Raw genomic sequence first — 24548 nt, forward strand, 5'->3', positions numbered from 1 at the left:
GTTTCTTAGAATTAATTTAGCATTTTCTACTTACATGTGTGTGTGTGTGTCTGTCTGTCTGTCTGTGTGTCTCTCTCTGCTTAATTTATTTCAGTGAAATCTTACTGTGCATATAAAATAATCAAAACACCGTTACACTTGTTTATCGTGTGCATCTGTGTGGCTAGAGGTGTGTCATGGTGCAGATGTGGAGGCTGGGGACAACTTGGAGTTGGTTTTCTTCCACTTTGTGGGCTCTGGGGATTGAGCTCAGGTTGTCAGGCTTGGCTGCAATCTTCTTTACCCCCGAACCATCTTGCTGGCCTCATAAAATGATTTTACTGGTGACCTTTTGTTGTGCATTTTGAGTGAGCATGCTTGCTTTGGATGGTGCCCTTTCTGATACGAACATTTCTACTTCTTGGCTCATTTTTTGTCTGTTTGCATTTGCTGATGTGCAGAACCTTTGTCCCCATTTAAATTGTCTTTTAAGATTTCCCCTGTATCCTTGCGTACAGGTCACCTTTCTTGTCAGGATTACAAAGTGCCTGATGAAACAACTTGAAAGCAGGAAGGATTTATTTTAGGACCTCAGTTGGGGTCATCAAGGTGAGGCAGAGTGGTCCAGGGAATATCCAGGATGGAAGCGCAGGACAGGGAAGGGACTGCTCTCTGACTTTGTCCTCTCCGCCTTTTGTCGTGTCTGAGCCTCTGGCTGCTGGATGTGTTGGGTCTCCTCCCCTAGGCCGCTTTTCTGGAAACACGGGCATGGGCATTCTAGAGCAGTGACTCTGTGGGTGTCTCCAAGTGTGCGCCACTTGAGTGCAGTGCCTGTGGAGGCCAGAAGGGGGTCTCCGATCCTCTGGAGCGGGATTAATGGGTAGTTGTGAGCTGTCAATGTAGGTACTCAGAATTTAACCCCTGTTGTTAAGTTCTCAAGCCCACAAGCCAGCCCCCACCTAGGTGATTCTAAATGCAGTTACATTGACAACAAAGAGTAACTGTCAACACCTTCTTAAGCAGGAGTTGAGAATGTGGAATCAGGTTTTGAAAAGGAGCGGTGGATCCTTCACTTTCATCATTTTATGTCAAATAGTTGATTTTTGTGGGTTTTTAAAAATTTGTTTATTTTATTTCATGTGCATTGACACTTTGCCTGCATGTATGTCTGTGTGAATGTGTCAGGTCCCCTAGAACTGAAGTTACAGAGAGTTGTGAGCTGCCATATGGGTGCTGGGAATTGAACTTCCTCTGGAAGAGCAGGCAGTGCTCTTAACCCCTAAGCACTCTCCAGCCAGCCCCTCTTGCCCACTCCTCTTTTATGATCTTAATGTATCAAAAATGCCTTCTTATACTTTCTGTTTTCTCTGGCTTATCTTTTGACATAATTTTAGTTGTAATTTATTTCTTGAGTTCTCTGGCATTTTGTGGTATTTCAAAAGAAGTATCTTATTTGGTAGAGTCAAGCATAAAATAACATCTTTGACATTTTTATTTAAGCAGTTTAATTCCCTGCCTTATTCTACTGGTTTTTGCTAATATGATCTAAAGTTACACCTAAATTCTTTTTTTTAAAATTTATTTATTTATTAAAGATTTCTGTCTCTTCCCCGCCGCCGCCTCCCATTTCCCTCCCCCTCCCCCAGTCAAGTCCCCCTCCCTGGTCAGCCCAAAGAGCAAATCAGGGTTCCCTGCCCTGTGGGAAGTCCAAGGACCACCCACCTCCATCCAGGTCTAGTAAGGTGAGCATCCAAACTGCCTAGGCTCTTACAAAGCCAGACAAGAACATTGTCATTGTTCTTGAGTTCTCAGTAGTCCTCATTGTCCGCTATGTTCAGCAAGTCCGGTTTTATCCCAGGCTTTTTCAGACCCAGGCCAGCTGGCCTTGGTGAGTTCCCGATAGAACATCCCCATTGTCTCAGTGTGTGAGTGCACCCCTCGCGGTCCTGAGCTCGTGCTCTCTCTCCTTCTGCTCCTGATTTGGACCTTGAGATTTCTGTCCGGTGCTCCAATGTGGGTCTCTGTCTCCTTTCATCGCCTGATGAAGGTTAATATTCAGGAGGATGCCTATATGTTTTTCTTTGAGTTCTCCTCCTTCTTTAGCTTCTCTAGGATCACGAAGTATAGGCTCAATGTCCTTTATTTATGGCTAGAAACCAAATATGAGTGAGTACATCCCATGTTCCTCTTTTTGGGTCTGGCTTACCTCACTCAGGATAGTGTTTTCTATTTCCATCCATTTGCATGCAAAATTCAAGAAGTCCTTGTTTTTTACTGCTGAGTAGTACTCTAATATGTATATATTCCATACTTTCTTCATCCATTCTTCCATTGAAGGGCATCTAGGTTGTTTCCAGGTTCTGGCTATTACAAACAATGCTACTATGAACATAGTTACATCTAAATTCTTATAATCAGATATTCTTAATGTTCCTTTGTAAGCATTTTAACAGTTTTGATATTTGCTTACATTTTAGAACCAAATTTGAAATTTTTATGTTTATTGACTTCAGGGACATGTTGTGTTTATAGCACAACTTTCCCTTATCAAAGTCCTCAATTTTTTTATTTACTTCATAGGTGGTTGGAAGGCAAATGTTGAATTATTTTCTGAGCTCTACATACTTAAGAGTGTGTGTGTGTGTGTGTGACTGTGACTCTTGTGTATGGAAAGACTGTCTAGCTAGGTATAAAATTCTTGTGTTGAAAGTTTCTTCCCTGAAGACATTGTAATCATTGCTCTTTTTCTATCTGTATGTATGTTTTTCTTACTGTAGCATTTTTCATGTATTTCAAAGATATATCTGGGCCTTGACCTGTTTTCCTTGATTGTGAAATAGAATGCATTGAACCCTTCCTTCTGCACACGTGGTTCTGTCCTGGACTCAGAAGTCCTACCCCTACTACTCAGAAGTCTGATTTCCATTTTTTCTTGGGCCTTGGCTGAAGTCCAGGCACGTGTCGGCTCTCCCCTCCCTTGGATGCCCTTGTTCTCTCTAGTCTTCCCATCTTAGCCTTTCCCTCTGCAGAGCGAGAGTTTCTGCAGGGTGTGTTCTCTCTGCCGAATCCTTTTCCACAGTTTTGTTCTCCCTGCTGCTGCAGAAGTGAATTGTAATTGTGCTACTGGGTTTCTGAGTTACTTTAGTTTCTATTTTCCCAACTCTTATGTACCCTGGGGCTTTTGAGTTCAGCACCATTTCCTCCCCAGTTTCATAGAAGCTCTATCTTTTTAGATGTTCTTGAGCCTGTTATGTCCATTGTAAGTGATTGCTTCTGAGCTTCTGGAGAGGTTAGTAGATGTGAGGGTTTATGGCTGTCACATATTTATGGCTTGGCCCTTTGCAGAGCCCCATGTCAGACAGGTGGAGCTCTGTCCCCTTGCTACCTGGCTCTGTGGGGCTGGCATCTGCTCCTGTCACCATGTCCTTCCGATTCTCTGCATCCATGATTTAGATAAAATACAAGTTCAGAGAGTCAGTACAGATGGCTTGCAGTCCTACCTTCCTTAACCCTGCCCTGCTCATGCTTCCTATTTATTTTCTGCTCATTGTCTTGCTGTAATCCCCTCTTCCTCCTTCTCTTCCTCCTCCTCCTCTTCTGTGATCTTTCTTTCCATCAGACAAAGAACTGTTTCTGCAGGTAAAACCCGGATTGACTTTGCCTCATCCACCACCACCTGCCTTTAATTAATTGAGATTGCTCCCAGATTCCGGCATTGGGTCATCTATCAGTTCCATTCCTGGCGTTAGTGTGAATTTTCATCTTTTCACTCTCTTTATAGCTGTCTCGGAACAGAACAAGGAGAGGCCCTGTGAGTGGCGCCAGGCAGATACCATGTTGTTGCAAGAATCAGAGCAGGGCTTTCAGCTGGTATTTGTCTCTAGTTGTGTGTGATGATAATGAGGGGAGCCAGCACGAGGCCATTTTCCTTACCCAAGGACCACTTGTCCAGCAACCGCAGCCACCTGAACCTAATGTGGAGTGCACAGCTCTTATGTATCCGTATTCTGAAGGTTCTACGGTTTCTCCAGAGGAAACTGCTTCAGCCCATCCCTCCCAGCCTCTAACAGGGTGGTGTGTTTGCCTAGATCCGTATTGAATTGGAGCGTAAAAGAAAAAGGGAGATTTTGCAGAGGAGAATGGCATCTCTCTCTGAGTTTGAGTTAACTACCTGTCTGGCCTTTCCTCTGCTGAGCCAGGCACTGGGTGCAACACCATCTCTAGTATTCTGGACCCACCAGGGAGCACTCAAAATTCAGACATGCAGGCTGCTGCTTCGGTGAAGAAACTCAGAGCCTGCTGTGGACAGATCTCAGCCTGAGTGGTGGTTGAAACCCCAAGGTATCCTACTTCAGGGCTGGCCCCGGGGACAAGGGGTTAGGCTCACAGGCTGCCTCAGGGAGACTTTCGGAAACTTAGATTCTCTTTAGTTCAGTGGACTGGTCTACAGGTAGAGTGTTCATCAAGCTTCCACGAGGCTTCCCGAGAGCTGGCCGTGCCACCAGGGTGTGTGCAGCCTTTGAGAAATACCAAGATGGCTGGGCCCTGGTATGCAAGTTCTGAAGCACTGAGTCATTACGCAGTGGTGACTGCTGCCCGTTCTTGGATAATGTCTGTCCTGGGTGCACATTTAGCTCTAGAACTTTGGCTATTCCCAGGGTATGGGCAGTGATGCTGAAGGTTTGGGGGTAGTTTGGTCCTAGGACTTGAATGTTTTTCCTTTTACTCTGTAGGATGGGACTGCCCCTTGGGCAGGCCCAAGCTCAGCTTTTCCACTATTTTAAGTTGGGCACCATATCTCCCTCTTACAATAGTACCCTTTCCACCTGGGTTGCTGCATGGGTAATACTTGGTGAGCCTGGGTGGAGGACTTGGGGCAGTGTGACTTCTTCATTATTGGAAATGAAAGCATTCTGTTGGGCCAACAACTTCACGAAACATTACACAGCAGCTCCAAGTGGACTCTAAGCAGACCCTGCAGGGATATCGTTTGGCTCCACCTGCATCTCAGTTTGCCTCCCTAGGTGTGCAGAGCACAGCGCAGGAGACTGACCAAGCCTACTTGCAAACACCGGAATACATGCACAACCTGGTTTCCAAATCTGTTCACAAGCACAGGAACATGTGCACAACTTGGGTTCATCCATGGAGTGGCTGCCGCCCGTGTGACGGCACAGGCACTCAACACAGATGCTCCCGGCAAGGAAGGGCAACTGCAATGAGTGATGCTGTAGTAGACGTCTGTGTGTGGGCTGCATCCTTTCATGCCTTCTTTGTGCATTGCCACTCAGAATGAACTCCGTACTCTCTGGAGAGCTTGGCCCTTGCAGTCAGCAGCCCAGCTGGCAGAAGAGCCTGACACTGTAGTCTCTACTGTCCCTGGGCAGGGCCATCCTGAGGTGGGGCCAGAAGGACAAGCCCCAGAGCAAGGGGGAAGAAGACATGATTTTCTTCCCTTTCTTGAAACTGGCTGCTGAATTTGAGCCCCAAGAGGCTGGCCCCCAATTGTGGAATTTGGGCCACGGCTCCTGATGGTGGATAGAGTCACACTGGTTAAGGGAGGCGTTGGTCAGGGCATCTGGTACCTGGAGAGAAGAGCTACTTGCTGGGGGCTGCAGACAGGTTCTGGAGAGATGGCCACTGAATGTGCCCTGCAGATCATAGCCACAGGCAGAGGTGTAGTGCACCTGTCCTCCCGTTCTGCATCCCCACGTGCATCTCCCATGTTGACCTTGGTAGGTAGCGTACCTAACTCTGAGCCTCAGTTTTCTTACCTTCCCAGTGGGAACAGCATGGTTAGCTGAGAGACCAACTATAAGACTTTTGGGGAGATTCAGCACATATAGCGTTGCCATCATGGCAAGTGGCTGGCAGTTTCCTGCTGGGCTATCGTACAGACCTCATGAAGAGATTATTACATCATCTGATAAGTGGAAGTCACTGGCGGGAGAGAGCAAGGTTAGGCTACATTCGAGGGTGGGGTCAACAGAGCTGCTTCAGGAGATGGAAACTACTGAATAAAAGCATCTCCTGTCTGCCTGGCTCTCTTAGAGCCTAGAACCCCCAAAGCTATGGCCTGCAGGTATGGCCAGCAGCCAGTGGCCGGCAGGCCTGCCTCTCAGCAGTGGGGCCCATTAGGGCTAAACTCTTTTCGTGGGCATTTTCCTTGCACACTTCACTGGAGTGGACACCAAAGGGGTTTTCAAATGTTTCATGGACTGCTAATTTCCCCTGTGACCTCTTTTGTTGGGGCCTAACCCCAGCCAGAGGCTTCGTGCCATGAAAGCCAGTGCCTGACACAGACCCCAGCAGCAGGGCAACAATGAGGCCTCTATCTGCTTTAATCAAGCTCTGGTTGAATCTTAAGGCAGGAATTGGGGTGGCACTCGGAAACCCTGGGTGGCATGATACAGCGGTCCCGAAGGCTCTCGTGGAGGCTGAAATATTTCACCAGGCTGAGGGGAAAGAGGTGGCCTTTGTCCCAATGGTCTCTTTAGAAAGCCAGCCTGTCTTGAATGGCCACCCGCTCGGCCTGGCCCATGGATACCACTGGGTATCTAGGGAGGTGGCCCACTCGGCCACCAGCCCATTCTTTAGTGGCCTAATGAGTTTCTGTCTGTGTCCTCCCCTGCAGACTGTGATTCCTACTGCAAGGCCTCCAAAGGGAAGCTGAAGATGAACATGAAGAAATACTGCAGGAAGGACTATGGTGAGTGTGTGTGGGGGGTGGCTTGTCGGTGACTTGTGTCACAGAGTCCCTGGGGTCCGTGAAATCTCATGCGCAAGAATGCCTTGTCTCTTCCCAATCGCTCTGCACAGGGGCATCCAGACCAGTAGGGGACACGGAGGCTGGGATTCCTAGTCTGGACTCTGTTGAACTCTGCTCCAGAGGGCTGTGTGGCTGCCGCCCACACATTTGCTCTCTGCTCTTCTGTGTCCTCGCTCATACCCGGCCCTTTGTCTCAAGTCTCCTGCTTGAACCCGGTTCTCCAGCACTGGAGTGGGTGAGAGCCATGGACTGTTTAGGGATACCCCTGGGGCGTGGCAAGATAAAGAAGAGTCTGCACTGTAAGCTATGCCCCCCCCCCAGGACCCTGAGCAGTTCCCGAGGCTTTCAGAGGGAGCCCATGCCACATGGGGGCCCACACTGGACCAAATGCTTGAGCCAGACTTGTGGTTTTCTCCTTAATCAGGCTAGTAGCCAGGGCTTCTCAGCATATAGAAATTCATGATTAGGTACAAGGGAATTTCGAGAACTTCTGAAACCTCATTTTACTGTGAGCATCTACACACACACACCCCTCACACTGAAGCCAGAGAGGACCTCAAGAAGCCAGACAGCCCCACTTGTCACTGGCCATGTGACCTTCCCCAGAACCAAGCAAGAATATACAGGTTTTAGGTGTTGACTCACAAATTGTCAGGCTGTGGGCATCCAGGTTCAAACCCTACCTTCCATCGGAGGTCCATGGCCAACTTCCCAAAGAACAGACCCCTTAAAGAATGGGCACCCCAGAGCACTGCAGAAGCTTCCAGCTCCCACTGAGGAACAAACCTGGGTTACTGCGAGCTCACTGCCCTTGAGAAATACAGGAAACATGGCCTCCTTCAAGCTGAGGCGGCAGCTACAGGAAGATCTGACTTCTCAGGTTCAGCCCCCATCTCTGTCAGAGACTGAGAGAGGTAGGCCCCCAAATGTCGTTCCCTGTCCCTCCCCCAGCCTGTGGGCTGAGAACCTGTGGCTTCTGTACTCTCCCAGGCTTGGCCTTGAGGCCTGATGGCTGCTCCTGGCAAAGTACAAGGTGGGGTATAGTCAGGAATGCGAGGGCTAACTTACCGCTCCCACCCCATCCCCAGCACTGGGCCAGGAATGGGAGCTGGCAGGCCTGCCTGAGGAGGAGTGGGTGGGGTTCAGTGTGGAGCTCTCTGGGGAGGGTACTGGATAGGCTAAAAGGGTTGATCCACAGTGTCAGTTCTGTTCTTTACATGGGAAGGGGAAACTCTACAGTTACTGACGTGGATGCCATGATCTACCTGATTCTTAGTCTGGTTTTGCTCTCCTCCGGGGGTCACCCCGGCCTCTGATAGTGTTTTCATCTACACCAGGTTAACAGTGACTTTTCTTCACAGATTTAAGGCTGGGGCTTCCCTGACCGCGCTCGCTTGCAGTGGGTGTTCCTGTAGTTAGCGGGAGGCATTCTTCTTGGGTAGGGAAGGACTGGGTATGGCTTCTGGGCCCCACATTGGCCTCTCTCTTCGGGTACACCTTTTCAGGGATGACAAGGCCCGAGCGTGCCTTGCCCCTAGTGTCACTGCCTGACTCTGCTTTCTCTCCTCCAGCAGCCTTGGGAGGACCTGAGTTAGTTAGTCCATTTTCTGTTTCCCTAACAAAACATCTGAGGTATATTTTTGGCTCATGGTTTCTGATGTCCAAGAGCATGCATGGCACCTGCATCAACTCAGCTTCTAGTGAGGGCCTTGTGCTGGGTCAACCCGGGTAGAATGTGCCATGGAAGAGATGAGGGGACACAGGGAGCCAGGTATCTTGCATAACCTGCTCTCAGGGTCCTAACTACCTTTCATGGGACCTTCATGAGCATGAAGCCCTTTGGCCCCAGAATACCTCCAGAGGCCCTACCACCTCGCAGCAGCCCTCTTGTGCTGGGGATGTTATGTTCCAAAAAGATTCTGGCAAAGACGTACCATGTTCTAAGGACCACTGTGGTTTTTAGTTTCAAGGCTCCTTTATGCAATAATGTCATTTGAAGTAAGGGTGGTCTCCTCAGTATGGCTCAGAAGAGCCAGGCACTATGGGAGATGTAGTGCCTCGTGGGTGAGAAGGGAGTAAATGGTAGACCACAGGGGCTGGGTAGGGTGGTAGGCAGGTACATGGCAGTGAGTACCGCAGGGGGTTGCCTAGCCGTGTGAAATTTACTCTTAGATGGAGAAATGCCTCTCACTGGGATCTGTTGGGCGGTGGAGACTCTTCTAGGTGCCCTTGGTTGGACCCATATAACCTGAGTTAAGTGTGTTGAGATAGCCCTCCTGCACTTGGAAGATGTGGCTAGCCCAGGGAGAAGATGGACAGGAAAGAAGCTGCCTAGATACAGAGGAGGTGAGACCAGGCGAAGAGAAGAGCTGGCTCGGAGGCTGCCTAATCCCTCTTGCTTGCTGACACTCTGGCAGGGGGCCAATTAGGAAACACATTTCCTTCCCATCTAGGGCACTTGGATGTTCCAGAAGCTGCTAATTAGAACCTGGGTTTTGCCACCCCTGCTGAGAGAAGAGCCCCATTCTCCTCCAACCCCACCAAGTGAGGCTTGACCTGGGGCAGCCAGAGAACTCTGATTCAGGCTCCACTAATCCTGGATGGTAGCAGTGGACAGAAACCAATAGCCCAAGGAGGCCTATGGGAAGAGACTGGCTGGGCAACCCAAGGTGTGCCAGACCGAGCGTGGGTGGGTAGATACTAGGCAAGGCAAGAAAAAAACGGGGATCAGGGAGCGCCTCATGACAGGGCCTCAGCAAGTTGCTGGCTCCTATCTATCCCCACGGGTGGGAAAGATGGGTCAATCCTGTCTGTAAACTTCACCAGTCTGGGCTTCCATTTCCGTTTGATATCAAAGTGCCAGCACCATGTCTAAGAGGGTTATTAGTAGCCAATGGAGAGCAGGTCATCCGTCACCTGTCCCCACCTCTGCTGAGGCACCTCAGTCCTCTGTTGCCCTCTAGGGGAATCCAGCTTACCTTACAGATGTTCGAAAGCCAGGGCCAAGACAAATGTAGAACCCCTACCACGAAGAAGGCTTTTATTCTACACCCTTCTTTTTTGGGATGGTCTGTGAGAGTGCACGTGTGTACACGTGCTTCCCCTCCCCACACAACTGCCATCCTCCCACCCCCCCGCCAGCCCAGACATAGAGGGAGCAAATCTGCCTGGAGCTGTCCTACCCCGAGACTCCTTCACTTGGAGTCCCATTGCTCTAGAGACCTCTACCCCTGAGGTCAAGGGCTGGGGCCCTCCACTTCGTGGGTGTCTCCTTTCCCGAGTTCCCCTGCTTCTTGGGGAAAGGCTCCTCTGACCTTTGTCATGCCTTTAGCTTTGTACAGTGTCTTCCACTGCATTGAGCTGCTTCTCGCAGACACCGCCCATCTGCGACGCACCACACGCATGTGGTAGTCCGGCCACAGGGACCTAGGGAGTCCAGGCACTTCAGCCCGTTCCCACCCTCAATCAACATCTTCCCGCTGCACACATCCACAGAGAGCTCTCGGCCCTGTGCTGCATACTGCACTTACAGATCTGCATGGCTCACAGGTTGCCCTCAGCGAGTATACATTTGGAAGTGGCATACATTATGAGAGCCCTAGAAGAAGCCTGAGTGGGGCTGTCCAGGGCCTGGCTTGGCCTTACGAGGGGGGAGTCTGAGTAGCCTGGACCCACCAAGCAGGAATCCCTAGTAGCGGGAATCCATGCACAGAAGCTGGAAACGGCTGGTGGGGTCTGAGAAGCCAGGGGTACTGGGTGTAAGCAGGTAGAGAGATCAGAATTGGCGTGCTGGGCTGCTCACATCTGTTTGCAGAAACCACTGTGACCCCACTGAGGGTGACGCCTGTCCCCCAGCAGCTGCCCAGGGAGCCTAAGTGTCCTCTTCCTTCTCCCTGGGATGCACATGGGTTCCTCGTGTGAAAGGTGAGATCATCTCCCTCCTGCCAATTCTTGGAAAAATGCTTCATTCCCAGAAATGTTTATTAGTCACCCCCTTGTTGAAAGAAGTTTTGGCACCACCAGATGGAAAACTCAAGATGCTTTCACACGAGCCTCAAGGGTTCCACCTGACAGCCTGGGCTGGTGCTTTCAGAGGACGCAGCTTGAGGGGAAGTGCTGTGGGCAGGCATCTTAGCCCTGTGTGGCCTGAGCACCGAGGGAGAGCTCTGGTGTATCTCAGTATACATTTGTGCCTTGGGAGCTCTGGAGTCGGTGAACATAGGGTGAGGATAGAGGATCCAGGGCTGGGCTCCCCCGATGGCCCTTGGGAACACCAGCTAGCCCCGCCTCACCCTTACCTGGTGTTCACCAGCCATGAGGAAGCGAGGAGTTCTTATTACTCTGGTTCACCAAGACCCAGCAAGGGAAAATAGCAAGCCCAGTATTGGGTGCTCTGGAATCCCCTGAGCAATCTTCTTCCCCACGCTGGTGATTTAGCCTTCGGCAGCCTAGAAGAGACATAACCACCCTTAGAGGGATCGCAAATTCATATCCTAGTGGAACACTGAGTCTCAGCTCCAGATCAGGCTTGGAGGGAAAACCACAAGACATCTTGATGGGCAAGGAAGAAGGTGGTTCCCATAGCAGGGAGCCCCTGAGCTGGCATGCAGAGATGACAGCGTAGTAAGGGGCAGCAGTGATGGTGGTGGTGGAGATGGATTTCTGGGGGTGAGCAGGGAAGGAGGCAGATGTGGAAGTGAATGGATTAGGAGTGCTGGAATGGATCGGATGCTTGGTTGTGGTGACGGGACTGTCATGGTGGAAGTTCTGCTTTGAACAACAGGGCCCGGTGCTAGCCCAGCTCTTGTCTCAGACTGGGAATAAGGGAGTGGGGTCTCCTAGCTGTGGACATGGAGTTTTGCTACCTCGTGAGTATTGTCTCTTCTCAGTGACCCTGGGATCAAGTGTTTCTCAGCAGCCCCAGTTCCTTCAGAGAGCAGATACCTTAGCAGCCATGCCATAGAGGTGAACTTACTGCACCTGCTCCAGCAACACTGGGGATGGACGCGGTATTAGAGAGCCCCAGGGCTGCCTTTTCAAGGCAAGGCTCTGATGTGCACCAGAGGCTGCTGGTAGTGATTTCTGGGAAGAGCCATGTCAACCGGACATCCTCTGAGAGAATGGGGCACAAACCAGACAGCAGCATGCTCTTTCAGAGGCTTGCTGACCCTCCCTGAGGTCGCTGCCCCCCTGAGGATCCTCCTGTTTCTCCAGCCAGATGTGACCCCCCTCCTGAAGAGTGCCAACCACATCTGGCTGCCAGATGTGGAGCTGGATCTGCATGAGTCAGGCTGAGGTTGTGGAATGTGGGTGACCACCAGGTTGGGCAGGAAAGGCCAGGCAGCCCCAGTGACAGCCGAACAGCAAAGGTTCTGTGCCCACAAGAAAGTGCCCCCTGGGGAGCGAGGTGGGGGCTGGTACAAGCAGGGTAACTCTGCAGCCCTTCCCAGCCATAAGCCTGGCCTGATGCCACTGTTCCTGCAGCCAGTCCAGAAAAAGGAGATGGCTGTTCTGGGTGTGGGCAGCACCAGGCCCTCATCTGCCTGTGTGCTGGTCTGTCTTGTTCTTTTTTGCTCCTTGTCTCCTGTGTTTTCCTAGGAGGGAGACATGGCTCAGGGGGCCTCAGAGAAACCACAGAGGTTATCTGGGAAAGGGTGTCTTTCCCGTTTTACAGAGGCTCAGAGCAGATGGTCTAGCCTGTGAGTCTAGTGAGCCAGAATGGAGCTGGGGTAGGCATCCCAGGGATTGCGTCTCTATTGCAATGACACCCGCATGCCAGACTCTGGCATTCCAGTCTCTGGTCCCGGGCTTTCTTTCCAGCAGTCTTCATAGACACACCAGTTTCTCCCTACTTGTCTCGAAAGATGTCCCCAAGCAGCCTTCGGGGCTTTGAGAAACATGGCCTGAGGTTCCCACATCTCCCAAGCTCTCACACTTGAGCTGCCCTTGAAGACAGAGCCCAGCCCTCTTCAGGGGTCAGTGTATAGCCCTGCTGACTTTGTACTGTGCTTGCAGTAGGGCCCCAGGCACTCTTTATTTCCTGGGATAAGCAAGTTTGGAGTGGTTTGGTTTTAAGGAACTTGAGGGTATTCAGGGTCAGGGCTAATGTCTTCCTCTAAGATGGTTCTCCAATGTCCTACTCTAGAAGATGGCCTCGCCCCTCTTAAGAATGGAGCAGCAGAAGGCAGCAGCCAGGATGCTGGGCCTGGCCGAACTGCTACAGTGTATCTTATGTGTGTCAGCCTGGGTCTGCATCTCCACAGGTGCCACCCTCTATACAGAAGCCCTCGGTGCAGGGCTTGACGCTGGCCTGCGCGTGGGTGGACAAGGCTGCATTTCATGGAAGCAGCCGAGGCTCGGTGACATGCTCTTTCCACCTGGAGATTTACAGGGCTTTTGATTTTAATGGTTTCTGTGGGATCCGTGTCCTCCCCCATCCTTCCTGGCTGCTTTCTCTGAGGCAGGCCGGTGTCAACCCTTCCTTAGCTGGACCGGCCCAAAAGGAAAGCATAGGTAGGTAGGGAGGCGAGGGGAAGCAAGGGGCAGCTTAGGAGGGACAGCTGTGGGTGGCCCCCAGGGCACACTCTGAGCAGCCTATAAATCCTGGAAAGCTCTGAAAGGCAAGAAGCTTCCCCCACAGAAGTGCTGGAGAGAGGGGCATGGCCAAGGGGGAACAGTTGCTCCCCGCTGAGTCTCTGTTCTCCTGTGGTGGGCCTTTCTCTTTGGCTGTACGCTCTGAATTAGCCAACAGAGGTGTCTGTTTGCGCATAGGCCCAGCCTAGGTGGGGATATTTGACCTCAGAGGCAGGTCCTTTAAACCTCTGTGCAGGGCCATCAACTTCTGTTCCCTCCTGGAATTACCAGGTTCTTGGGAGGCCTGGAGCTCCTCGCAGGCCCTGATGGCCCCTGGTTCAGAGCTGAAGTGGGCCAGGGAGGGAGGTGGGTTTTGAGTGAAACTGGTTCTAGGGAGAGAGCAGCAGCGAGTTTCCCTATGGGGGCTCCCCATGCGTACTTCAAGTTGCCTTTAATGGCCTGGGAATTTCCTGGACACTGGACCTTAGTAGGAAGTTGAGGCCTTTGGGAAGGGTGGCCACTCCCTCACTTTCATGGTAGAACAAGCCTGGAGCTGCAGCTTGGGATATGCGTAGGCAGGGGTTGCAGTCTGTACTCTATGCCCGAGAGAGACAGACTTCAAGGCACCCTGGCTGCCCTGGGCCTGCCCCTTAGACACTCTTCTCCACTCTTGGCCTCACATCCAGCCCCTACACCAAGAGCAGCTCAGGTGGCTTTTGTCAAGCCGGACTCTTGTAGGGACTGGCCTTTCCTCAGTCCTTCTCATCCCCTGAGCCACATCTGGACTCGGGGGGAGGGGAGGACTGAACAGATACTCCTGCTAGCTGGAAATGTGGCTAGAATTCAGGTAAGGGAAGATGGGCTTTTTGGCTTCCCCCTCCCTGCTGGCCGAGAAACACGCTAAGCATGGAGATCCATCCCGTGACGCGGTACAGTGCCGAGGGAAATCCATCCCGTGATGCGGTACATTGCCGAGAGGGACTGCCTGCCTCACCTAGCTACAAGGTGCTAAGCTCAGGGCTGCGCATTGGAGAGGAGTGCTTGGCTTCCTGTCTGAGTCTTAGGTAGCCTCTACCCCTCGTTAGACTTCCTCTAAGGATCTGCTCCATCCATAGCTGGTTCCTCCCCAAGGAGCTCAGCTGCAGTTGCAGACAGCCTGGAGGGCTCTTCTAGCCCAGGCTTAACCTGGACCAAGCACTTTGAGGCACAGAAGTTGGGGAACACTAGGTCATATCGGCTGTTGCTAGTGAACAGGGTTCAGGGAGGGTAGGTTTGTGGTGTGGCGTCTCTTCTATACAGCAGGGCACAGGCCAGTGCTTGCTCCATGGATCCTCCTGCCTCTTCCCCACTCTGACTCACGCTGAGGTCTTTTCCGTTCCACCAACAGCAACTTGTAACTTAAGGGATCCCAGTGTGCTCTCCATGTCCATGGTCACCTTGCTGTGAATCATCTCCCTCCTTTCTGAATGGAGGAGACTTCATTTGAACCCCATGTCCCAAGTCTTTTACAGGATAATATTAAACTTTACCTCACAATAGGAGTTTAGCAGTCAGGCTAAAAGGTGTGGGCAAGTTTCCTTGTGTGGCCAATTGCAGCGTGCTAACAAAGTACAGCTGACTGTATAAAAATCTATGGATTGCAATCTGGGTGGCTAAGAATTCTAAGATCAAGGTACCAGCAGAGCCAGGATCTGGCAAGGGCTCTTCTCTGCTTCCAAAACGCCACTTTGTTGCGGTGGCATCACATGATGGGAGGGGCAAGGGCTCACTTAAGGTATTCAGAACCCTGTGTGGCCCCAAGACTGGCAGAGCGGCTGATGAACTGTGCTCAGTCACCTGGCCACGTGGTATCTATCACATACACACTTCTAGGTGTAGTCGAGAGCCTTTGGTCATTCCTGATCAAGGCAGCAGCCAGCAGCCGGTCAGAGGTGACAGCAGCCCTGGTGTGTGCCACGCACTGCCAGAGCGCGCGCTCCCTAAGCGCACAGAGCAGGTCTGTTTGAGGTCGCTGTTGCAGTGTGTATTCGCAATCTTTTCAGCGGTATGCGCACTGCAGGGACTTGGCCCATGCGCACATGTGCAGCTCATACTTGGTGGGCTTTGTAATGTACAGAGGCGTTGCCAAGGGCAGTGGAAATGTGGATATTTTTTCCAGCATAATCACATGAATCCTCCTGCCACCCTCCCCTGCCCCTGGGCCTATGCTGTCTCAGCCTGCAGCTAGGAAGGTTCCCCCGACAGGTGGCTCATAAATGCCATTTCTTCAACCTCTTAATTCTTGAACATAGCAGTGTCTGGTGGGGACCTTCAGGGCTCAGATAAACAGGTTCTTTTGAGGTCTGTGATAGTTGTTTCTAAGGAGTGGAGGCAGGGGCTGCCTGCCTTTCCACAATAATTCACTGGGAGAGAGAGGTCTGAGGTAAGGGTGAGTCCTGAGGCTGCCAGCGATGCCCACTGTCAGAGCCATGCTGTTGCACAGTTCCCAGTGAGAAGGAAAGTGTCCTGGGGAGTCAGGGGACCCAGTCCGAGGCTGGACCTGGTCCAGCCAGCTCTCATCTTGGGCACTTTATTGTAAAGCTAAGACCCGCTTAAGCCTGTTCATCAGGCTGAGGCCCAAGACCCCCCTGCATACCCTAATCTCTTACGGGCGCCTGTTACACTGGAATGGAGTCACCCTCGTGACCTCATCGTAATCGTCTCTGGAAAGCCCTTGTCTCTAGATCCAGTCATTCTCTGAAGTGAAGGGTGTGAAAACTCCAACAGAGGAACCTGGGGCATCAGTGCTGAGTCTGGGATTAGTCTCCATCTCCAAGGACCCAATCAGGGAGGCCCCCACATATGCAGCCCAGGTCGGACGGAACAACACTGACTGGTGGACGGTTGCCACACAGGGAAACCGCTGTGTCCTGAGAGGTTCATTCTGTATTCAGCTCAGTCCCGGGAAAGGAAACCAGGGCTGGGGCGGTAACTCTCCGATCACTTAGCTGAGGGGGCACTCAGTTGCCAAGGTGACCTCTGTCTGTAGTCACTTCTCTAGGTTGGAGGGCTTCTCCACCCCCACCCTCAGAGTTCACACTGAGTGTTGAGTCCCTTGGTGACAAAAACATGGAAACGGTTGCCATGGCAGCCATTCTTTGGAGCCCTCAGACTGAAGTGCAAAGTTCAGGATGCCTAGGAACAGCTGAAATGAAAATATGGGAAAATCCGCTACTTCCCTCACCCAGGAGGGTGAGTTGGAGCATCCGGTGCTCCCCTGCCCTAGGACCTTGACCAGGCAGCATGGAAGCCCCCAAAGACCTTGATGGGGAATCACCTGGAGCAACAGGGACCAAGGTGGGAGGTAACAAGCTGGGCTTCTCTGGGGCCATGAAGCCACTGCTGCTCTTTCTCAAGAGGGCTCAGTACATTCAGTGGTAAGGTACTCTTCATTGTGGTCCAAAGAGTAACGCTTTTCTGCCATGTGGGATGACGAGTGTGACATATGGGATCAGCGCAGGCCCTGGCGCTGGGTTGGAAAAGATGGTTGCCTCCCTTGAATGAGGCTGAGCATAGTCGAGACTTCTCTAGGATCTCCTGGACTATAGAGGGAGAACGGCAATTCCCAAGTTTCTGCAGCCAGCAATGTTTGGGAAGCCAAGGTGTACACACAACATTACTTAAAGGCTCCCAAAAGCCCTGCGCCAAGGAAATTCTTGAATGGAACCTGGTGCTGCACTTATTTCAACGAAGGTCCTCCATCTTTTTTGTATGTGTACACACATGTGTTTGTGTGTGCATGGGTATACGTACATATGTGAGCAGACCAGAGTCGAGTTTGGGTGTCTTCCTTCTTTGTGCTCCACCTTTTGTACTGAGACAGTCTCTCTCTGAACCTGGACCATGACAGGCCCCAAGGACCCCCTGCCCTGGCACTGCGATTGTAGGCATGCACGCTGTGCCTGTGAGTTCTGAACTCCTGTCCCCAGTGTTTGTCTGAGAAATGGTTCCCTGACTGAGCTCCCTCCCAGCCTCCTCCTGTAAACACCCCCTTCTCCTTTAGGATGCATCATGCTGTCCTCAGTAGCGGCATTTATCCTCAGAGTCTTAAGGACCAATAGCATCAGCAATCCTGGGGAGAGCAAGTGAAATGGGGGTGCTCTGAGCTTCACCCAGTTCTGTTGAATCAGAAGCCTGGGGGTGGAGCCAGCGGTATTTTCAGAAGCTCTCCAGGGGAGTCTGGCACACTCTGATTTGAGAACCCTGTAGAAGGGTAAATACTGGCTGAAGAATTGGGGTGGGGGGGTAGGGCTGAACCTGAGAGGTTCCAGGGGAGCTGAAGCCTGGTGGGAAGGGATTGAGGACTCTGGCTACCGGGCAGGTTCTTTCGCTACTGGTTATGGAGAGCCCGTGATGGGCTCTTCCAATTGTGTTGAAGTTAGGAGTGTGTTGTGGGTGCATCTTAAAGCTTGGGGTGAAGTGGTAGGAGCATTTGGGGGTATAGGCATGTGAGGTGGTCCTCTTTTCCAGACTGTGAGGGGTCAGCATTGCGATCATTGAGGCCATCTGTCCTGGGAGAGGCAGGTAGATCTTACCCAGGGAGCTAGGGGTATCTCCTTTGTGAACCTCAACATCTCACAAGATGGGACTTGTCCCAAGAGGCAATATTAGGTGGCACCTTCAACAAAGGCAGGAACAACACTTCTTGGAGTAGTGGCAGCTGGGGTTCTGGGATCACCTTTGCTGCAGCTCAGCTACTGCCAGCTGCGGAGCCAGCCCTCTGCAGTCACTTTCCGGCCCCACTCTTTCCTCCAGGTTCTTAGAAGGCGTGGTGCAGATAGGGCCCATCCCATCCCAGGATCTGGGCACCTGGCTGTGCTTCCCAACCATGGCCCACACCCCTGCTTGCTTCCTTGTAGCTGTCCAGATCCACATCCTGAAGGCGGACAAAGCAGGGGACTGGTGGAAGTTCACGGTGAACATCATCTCCGTGTACAAGCAGGGAACAAGTCGCATTCGCCGCGGTGACCAGAGCTTGTGGATCCGCTCACGAGACATCGCCTGCAAGTGCCCCAAAATCAAGCCCCTCAAGAAGTACCTGCTGCTGGGCAATGCTGAGGACTCGCCCGACCAGAGTGGCATCGTGGCAGACAAGAGCAGCCTGGTGATCCAGTGGCGGGACACGTGGGCACGGCGGCTGCGCAAGTTCCAGCAGCGGGAGAAGAAGGGCAAGTGCAAGAAGGCCTAGCGTGGAGGTGGCGCGGGCACGGTGCTGGCAGGGGCTGGCAGCCTTGGACTTGGCCCACCATGGTTTTCCTGGGAGGGGGGAGGGTGGGGGCAGGGCGAAGTCTGCATGGGGTGGGGCCCTCAGCGGCTCCGCCCCAGCCCCCACTCTCACACCCCTGGCTGTGCCCTTGTGTGCATGGCAGAAAGTACCCTGTGTTGACAGGCCAGGCCCTGGAGAAATGAGGACAAGACATAGCTACCTCATGGTGAGCCTTCCAGAACAGAGATGCGCTGCCCTAGGGCTAGGTGGGGGTCGCTGTGGAGGGGCTGGGTGCCCGAGAGGCGGGCACAGAATGGCACAGTGGACCACAGTCACTGTGTTTGATTGTTATTGAAGGGGATGTGAGAAGAACTGTGAATTTTCGGGCCTGCAGCCTGGGCAAGGGGCAACCAGTCACCATCAGACACTAGTCACGCCCCCCTCTTCTCCATCGCCTGCTGTCTAGGAATTCCCACAGGACTCCAGACTGACAACAGGTCCCTATGTCAAAGGGCCAGATGGCACTGGGATCAGCCAGCTTAGGGTCTCCACTGCCACCTGCTGGGCTGGTCTCCTGGGTGGAGTTCACCATCTGTAGGGAGGGGAGGCCCCTCCTGGGACCTGCCCTACCCCAGTGGGGCTGACCCAGGCTTCTGGCCCACCAGAGGGCCTAGGGCCTAAGGACACCCCCTGAAGCCCAAGCCGGGTGGTCATTGCCTTTGCTGGAGCTGCCTGTGGGAGGAGGCACTGCAAACCAAAACCTCCCAGAGAGTTTCCTTTCTGGAAACTTGGAAACAGCCCCTTTTATGACATTTTCCAGGGGAGGGGGAGGGGGTACCGGCGGGGTTTAGGGCAATGACACTATTTGTGTAATGACATCAGCTCCCACAAGGCCTCACAGCAGTGTCAACAGCTGGAAAGGGCCTGGTCAGGCCTGGAATGCCAGCGGCTGTAGAGGCCATTTGGGCCAGACTTGGGGGAAAGGGGCTTGCTTAAGTCAGGACAGGGTTGCTGCTCAGCAGGGTGCCTGGGTGTCCATGCTGCAGGTAGGCAAGGCCAGGACAGGTCAGGTTGCAAGAGTCCAAGGGAGCTGTGACCGCTTACTGTTGCTGCCCTCACTGCTGGCACCCAAAGGGAAAGAACAGGCTACTAGGTTAAGTCCACCGGAGCCCACAGCTGTCTTGGTCTAGCCTGGGCAGTCTCATCCATTCCTTTCTGGCTGCCTTCTGTGTGGCAGTACCCAGGTCTTCCGTGTGCCTAGCCCTCTTTGCTCTCAGAGGCTTCCTGTCCTCATGCAGGCAGCTGCAAGCTTCTCTGGTTTCTTCACCGTTCCCTTTGCCTGCCTCCCTGCACTCGGGCCTCCAGCCTCACGCCCCGCACACTGGATGAGAGGCCTGGATTCCCTCTCAGTCAGGAAATTGGGTTCATTTCCCCTGCCCATTTTGGCTGCCCCCAAAGGCCAGGAGTGAAGCTCGGCTCCTTAGTGACATGATTCTCTCTGCATCTCCCCATTCTGCCCACGTCACCACTGCCATTTACTGAGCACCTGCTTGGTGCCAGGCACTTTATGCAGATGCTCCTGGCTTGTCCTCATCACAAATCCACGAGACAGGGACTCCTGTCCTCATTTCCACCAGTAGAGAAAGGTGTATACGTGCCCAAGGTCACACCAGCTTTGGTACTCAGACCCTGGCCTTACCATAAATACACACCAGCTCTGTTAGCCCACTGGGCACAGCGGGTGGGGTTAGCACGGAGACAGGCAACTTGTCTCTAGAGGATGCTGAGGATGTGAGCCTGGAGAGGTCTGAGACAGACACAGTACCACCTTTCGAGGAGACTTCAAGAGTGATGGGGTACAAGGAATGGTTTCCCTAGAGGATAGCCTCAGGAAGTCCCGGGGCTCAGGACAGGTGTTGGCCATCAGAGAGGGCCTAGAGAGGTGACTCGGCTGCTCCAAGTGTGGGAAGGAAGGCTGTAAGGGTTCAGAGAGGCTGGCGGGGTGCACACAGACCAGGCCTGTCCTGGGAAGGGTCCGGGGGCTTCTCTGGTCCAAACCTGAGGTTGGTCGTCAAGGGCCACTAGCCAGGCTCAGACAGCCAGTGTGGTTTGTTGGGTGCCATCTGCAGCAAACAATAGCACACTGCACAGCAGGTGTCCTGTTTCTGTATCAGCAGAGCTTCTGTCCTGACCAGCTTCAAACTATGATCCTTGAGTCCTAGTCTTGCCTTGGTGTCCACTGAAGCCCCTTAACTAGTGCTGGGGGCCAGCTGAGCAACAAGACATCTTTCTGGACATCCACCAAGGCATCCTGCCCTGCCCCCGATTGCCCGGCTATTGGGGGATTATGTTGAATGGTCAAATGAACCAGGTTATGGATGAGGTCAACGCTGCCATCTCTGTAACTAGCCAGAATCCAGTCCACCTCTCTGCCTGAGAGCCAGCCTTGGGGAAGCAACTGTCTTCCACCCACCCTTGAACCCACCCTAGGGAGGAGATGGGAAGGGGAAAGGAGACATCCTATTGTACAGTTAGGAAGGGATGCAGAAATGGAAGTAGGTCTTTGCGTTTGAGAGTGTATTAACAGAGTTGTGATACGTAGGTCTTTGAAGAAAGCCTTACCAGATTAGTCACTTACCGGTCAAGATTCCCCAGCTGTCCTTCCACTCTCGAGCTGGGTGGTCTGGTGCCCCTGCCACCAGAATGCCTCATTTGCTGACACACAGTCACCCAGTGGTGTGGGGTAAAGGAAATGGTGTGCTCCTGGACACCCCTGTGAGCCGTGACATCTGGATCAGACCTTCTGTCCTGGAAAGCGAGGCAGTACCATGGGACTCCTTCAGATGGGAGGGTCAGATGCCTGAGGCAAAGCCCAGGGAGGCTGGAGTGGCCTGAGGGCCTTAGGAACTTTCTAGAACTCTGCTTAGGAAGTTTTATACAGGCAGTGAGTACAGGCTGTCTTAGAATTGCCCTGAGCTGGTACAAGACTGAAAAAAAAAAAGAAAAAGACCTTTTGGGACTGACTTGGAAAATGGGTTCCTTTAGGGTCTCAACACTTCAAGGACTCCATCCAAGAAGCCTAGAGAGTGGGCAAATTAGGCTCACTGATGGGCCATGGTTCACAGACAGGCATTCTTGTGGACCAGAGCCATGCCATACCCCAGGGGTATCAAAATTGTCTTTGTGGGGCCTTGCCCCTGCCTAAAACTAAGCCAGCCTCACCCCGTCAGTGGCCATCCTCCCCTTTCCTGCTCTGGATACCCTGGCCTCCCTCTGTGTTACCGATTCTGCTCACTCAGAATTGTAAATGTTTAGTTGTGACCATGACATATTGTTTGGGTCAGTGTTTCTTTCCAATGCATACTAATATATTATGGTTATTATATATGAATATATTTAATGACATGGAGAAAGTTGTGGATTTTCTTTTTTTTTTAAGGGTTTTTTTTTTTGTCGTTGTTAGAGTTGTAATGGACCCAGATGAACTTGTAACGTGGGCCCTACATGATAGAACTAAATTCAGATATCATTAAATAAACTCTTGTATACTGTTCTGTGTCCCAGTCATTCTTGGTGGCCTAGGGGAGGTAGAAGGGTGGAGACTTCCAGCAACTTAAGGAGTATGGCGTCTTGCCCTAGAACACCCCAGCAAGACAAAATCGTGTGTGTGTTTTAAACAAAGAGCCCTAACTACCCAAAAAAGGCAGGAAAAGGATAGCCTTGCTTAGTAAGTCCTGGGGGCTTGCTGGCTCTGGCTGCTGTTCTAAGCTAACAGGCTCCCAACTGGGGAAGTCTGTATTGCAATTCCTAAGTCACCACTGAGGCACACTGTTCCCATTCTCCGGAACTCCCAGACAAGGGGATGGGGAAAAAGGGGTTTCTCCTGACTTGCCCTACCCTCACCAGCAGCATGGGATGGGGCAGCCTTTGACCTCCCCACTAGATTCAGAGCCTGCAAGCCCTTCTAGACTTTTATACTACCTCTTTCTTCTGTTCAAGATGTGAAGTAGAGATGAGGAAATCCAGGCGGCTGATGAAACTGAAGAGATCATGCAAAAAGATTTTTCCCCCCAGCCTGTTGCTGGGGCTTAGTGCCGAGTGGGTTCTGGGTCCGTGCCAGCGCCACACAGCCACCAGGAGCTGAGCTCAGTGGTTTTTGGAAAGGCTATGTTTAAACTTCCAAATGGTTGTGATTTCTTTACTGAACAACAAGCCAGCCCCTGGGAGGATGTGTTGCCATGACCCTTGGGCCTGACCCTTCTACACCCAGTGATTTTGAAGACAAGACTCACCTGCTGGTCTGGCCCAACCCCTCAGCAATGTGGATTTCTGGGTGCCTTTGCTTTGAGGGCATGGCAGCCTTCCCCTGTTGGGTTGACTTCCACTGAGTTAGCTCTGAGGTAGGGTTCCAGGGCAGGCAGGGACACACATGGTGTCCCAGGCCATCCTAGAAGTGGGTCCTTCTTGAATGCCAAAGCCTGGTGGTGGTAGTTTGGGACAGAAAGCAATTCCTGGTTGGCTGGCCAGGCTGAGGAAGAGCAAGCCTTGTCTGCAGTGTCAGGCTTCAGGGCTGGGGCTAAGAGTTCTGTGACCATTGGCAGTTTGGTCATGTTAAGCCAAGAGTTCAGTTCTCAAGGACTTTTATGATACAGCTTTTTTTCTCTCCACAAAGCTCTCAGTGTCTGATGTGTTCTGGCTCCTCACAGCTGGGCTCTCAGCTGGCAGGAACACACTGCTGACCAGAGGCATGAAAACAGACTGAACAGTTCACTTACCTGCTAGGGCCTTCGCTTGGCTGGGGAGACGAGGTGCTGATATCTGTCCAGTGCTGAGAAAACAGAATACAAGCAGGGTCTCTGCTAAGCACTGGGCTAAGGTGGTGGGAAGAGTGGAGGAAGCCCCTAAGGAAGTTGAGCAGACTTTATCAGGACCTGGGGGCTGGTTCGGAACGAAGGCCAGAGGCCTACCATGGAGGGCTCCTGCATTAATGAGGCTCACCCATCCCATCTTTGCATCTCCCAAGGACAGGGCCCTGTAATGGGGATGGCCACCAAGGGTAGACACACCCTGTGGTCTCAGACTAAAGGAAGACAATAAGAACTCCGCCAAATAAAACGGGAGTGCAAGAACGGCAGCAATGAGAAATACCGAACAGAGGATGGCCTAACTCATTGCTTTATCAACTCAGAGGCTTGCCAGGACAGCAAGGCATTCTAGAAGGAGGTCAGAGCCTTTAGTTGTTGGCATGTAGCTGGGAAGAAGCCTGAGTAGCCCTCTGGTACAGTGAGAGGATGAATGAGTTTAGTTTTATCTTTCTTTAAAGTAAGAGGTAGGGGAATATCTGCTACACTTCAGCACGGTCCACACAAAAGCTGCTCATATAACCACCTAGGGAACAGGGCACACAGCTATTTGGCTGGCTGCTGGCACTTCTGACAAGCAGGACACAGCGCTTCTGAAGCTGAGGACCAGCTGGGACTTCTGCAAAAGCCCCGTGGTAGGAAAGCCCCAAGGATCTATACTCAAGGAGAAGGTGCATAACCCCAGCAGGCTTGCTGGCAGCAGGCAGCAGACTAAAAGGATACAGGGGTTTCCATGTCAGTTCTGGGAAAGCCTGGTGGATGCTGTGTCAAGGCCCAGAAATTGCAGACCTGGTGAGGCAGTTATCTTGGGGCTAATGACAGCTAAGGTTCAGCGTAGTTATTAATAATCATAAAGTTTAAATGCAACAAAAGTACTGGTTGTGCCCAGGTATCTGGATTTCTTTATATGGTCTCCAGACTTAAAATGCATATAATTAATAATCTGTTAAGTTAAACAGTTCATATGCTGTTATTTTAATAAGGTTTATTTGCATTGACAGAGCCCCCCCCCCAGGAGAGGGTGCTCCTGCTGCCTTGCTACTCTTTGTTCTGTGAGTGGTGCAAGACTTATTTAGTCTATAGTGCGTGGCCTGCAGGTCTGACGCTTCTAAGCTGGGAA

At 52.1% G+C, this 24548-nt stretch overlaps 1 protein-coding gene across 3 annotated transcripts in view; it reads left to right on the forward strand.

Moving 5' to 3' along the window:
- The window catches only part of Ntn1 (netrin 1), a 219147-nt gene that overhangs the window by 158128 nt on the left and 36471 nt on the right, over window positions 1–24548 (forward strand). For 2 of the 3 annotated variants that reach the window (XM_050162789.1, XM_050162788.1), the window contains exons 6-7: window positions 6614–6688; window positions 18220–22119. In XM_050162789.1, coding sequence (XP_050018746.1) covers window positions 6614–6688; window positions 18220–18548 — 404 coding nt within the window. In that variant the 3' untranslated portion in view covers window positions 18549–22119. Of the gene's footprint in view, window positions 1–6613; window positions 6689–18219; window positions 22120–24548 lie in introns of those variants that run through there. The other variant, XM_050162790.1, reaches the window with a different exon arrangement.

Source organism: Alexandromys fortis, unplaced genomic scaffold (assembly GCF_014885135.2).
Source record: "Alexandromys fortis isolate MF-2015 unplaced genomic scaffold, M_Fortis_MF-2015_v1.1 scaffold_84, whole genome shotgun sequence".
NCBI classification, from domain to species: domain Eukaryota; kingdom Metazoa; phylum Chordata; class Mammalia; order Rodentia; family Cricetidae; genus Alexandromys; species Alexandromys fortis.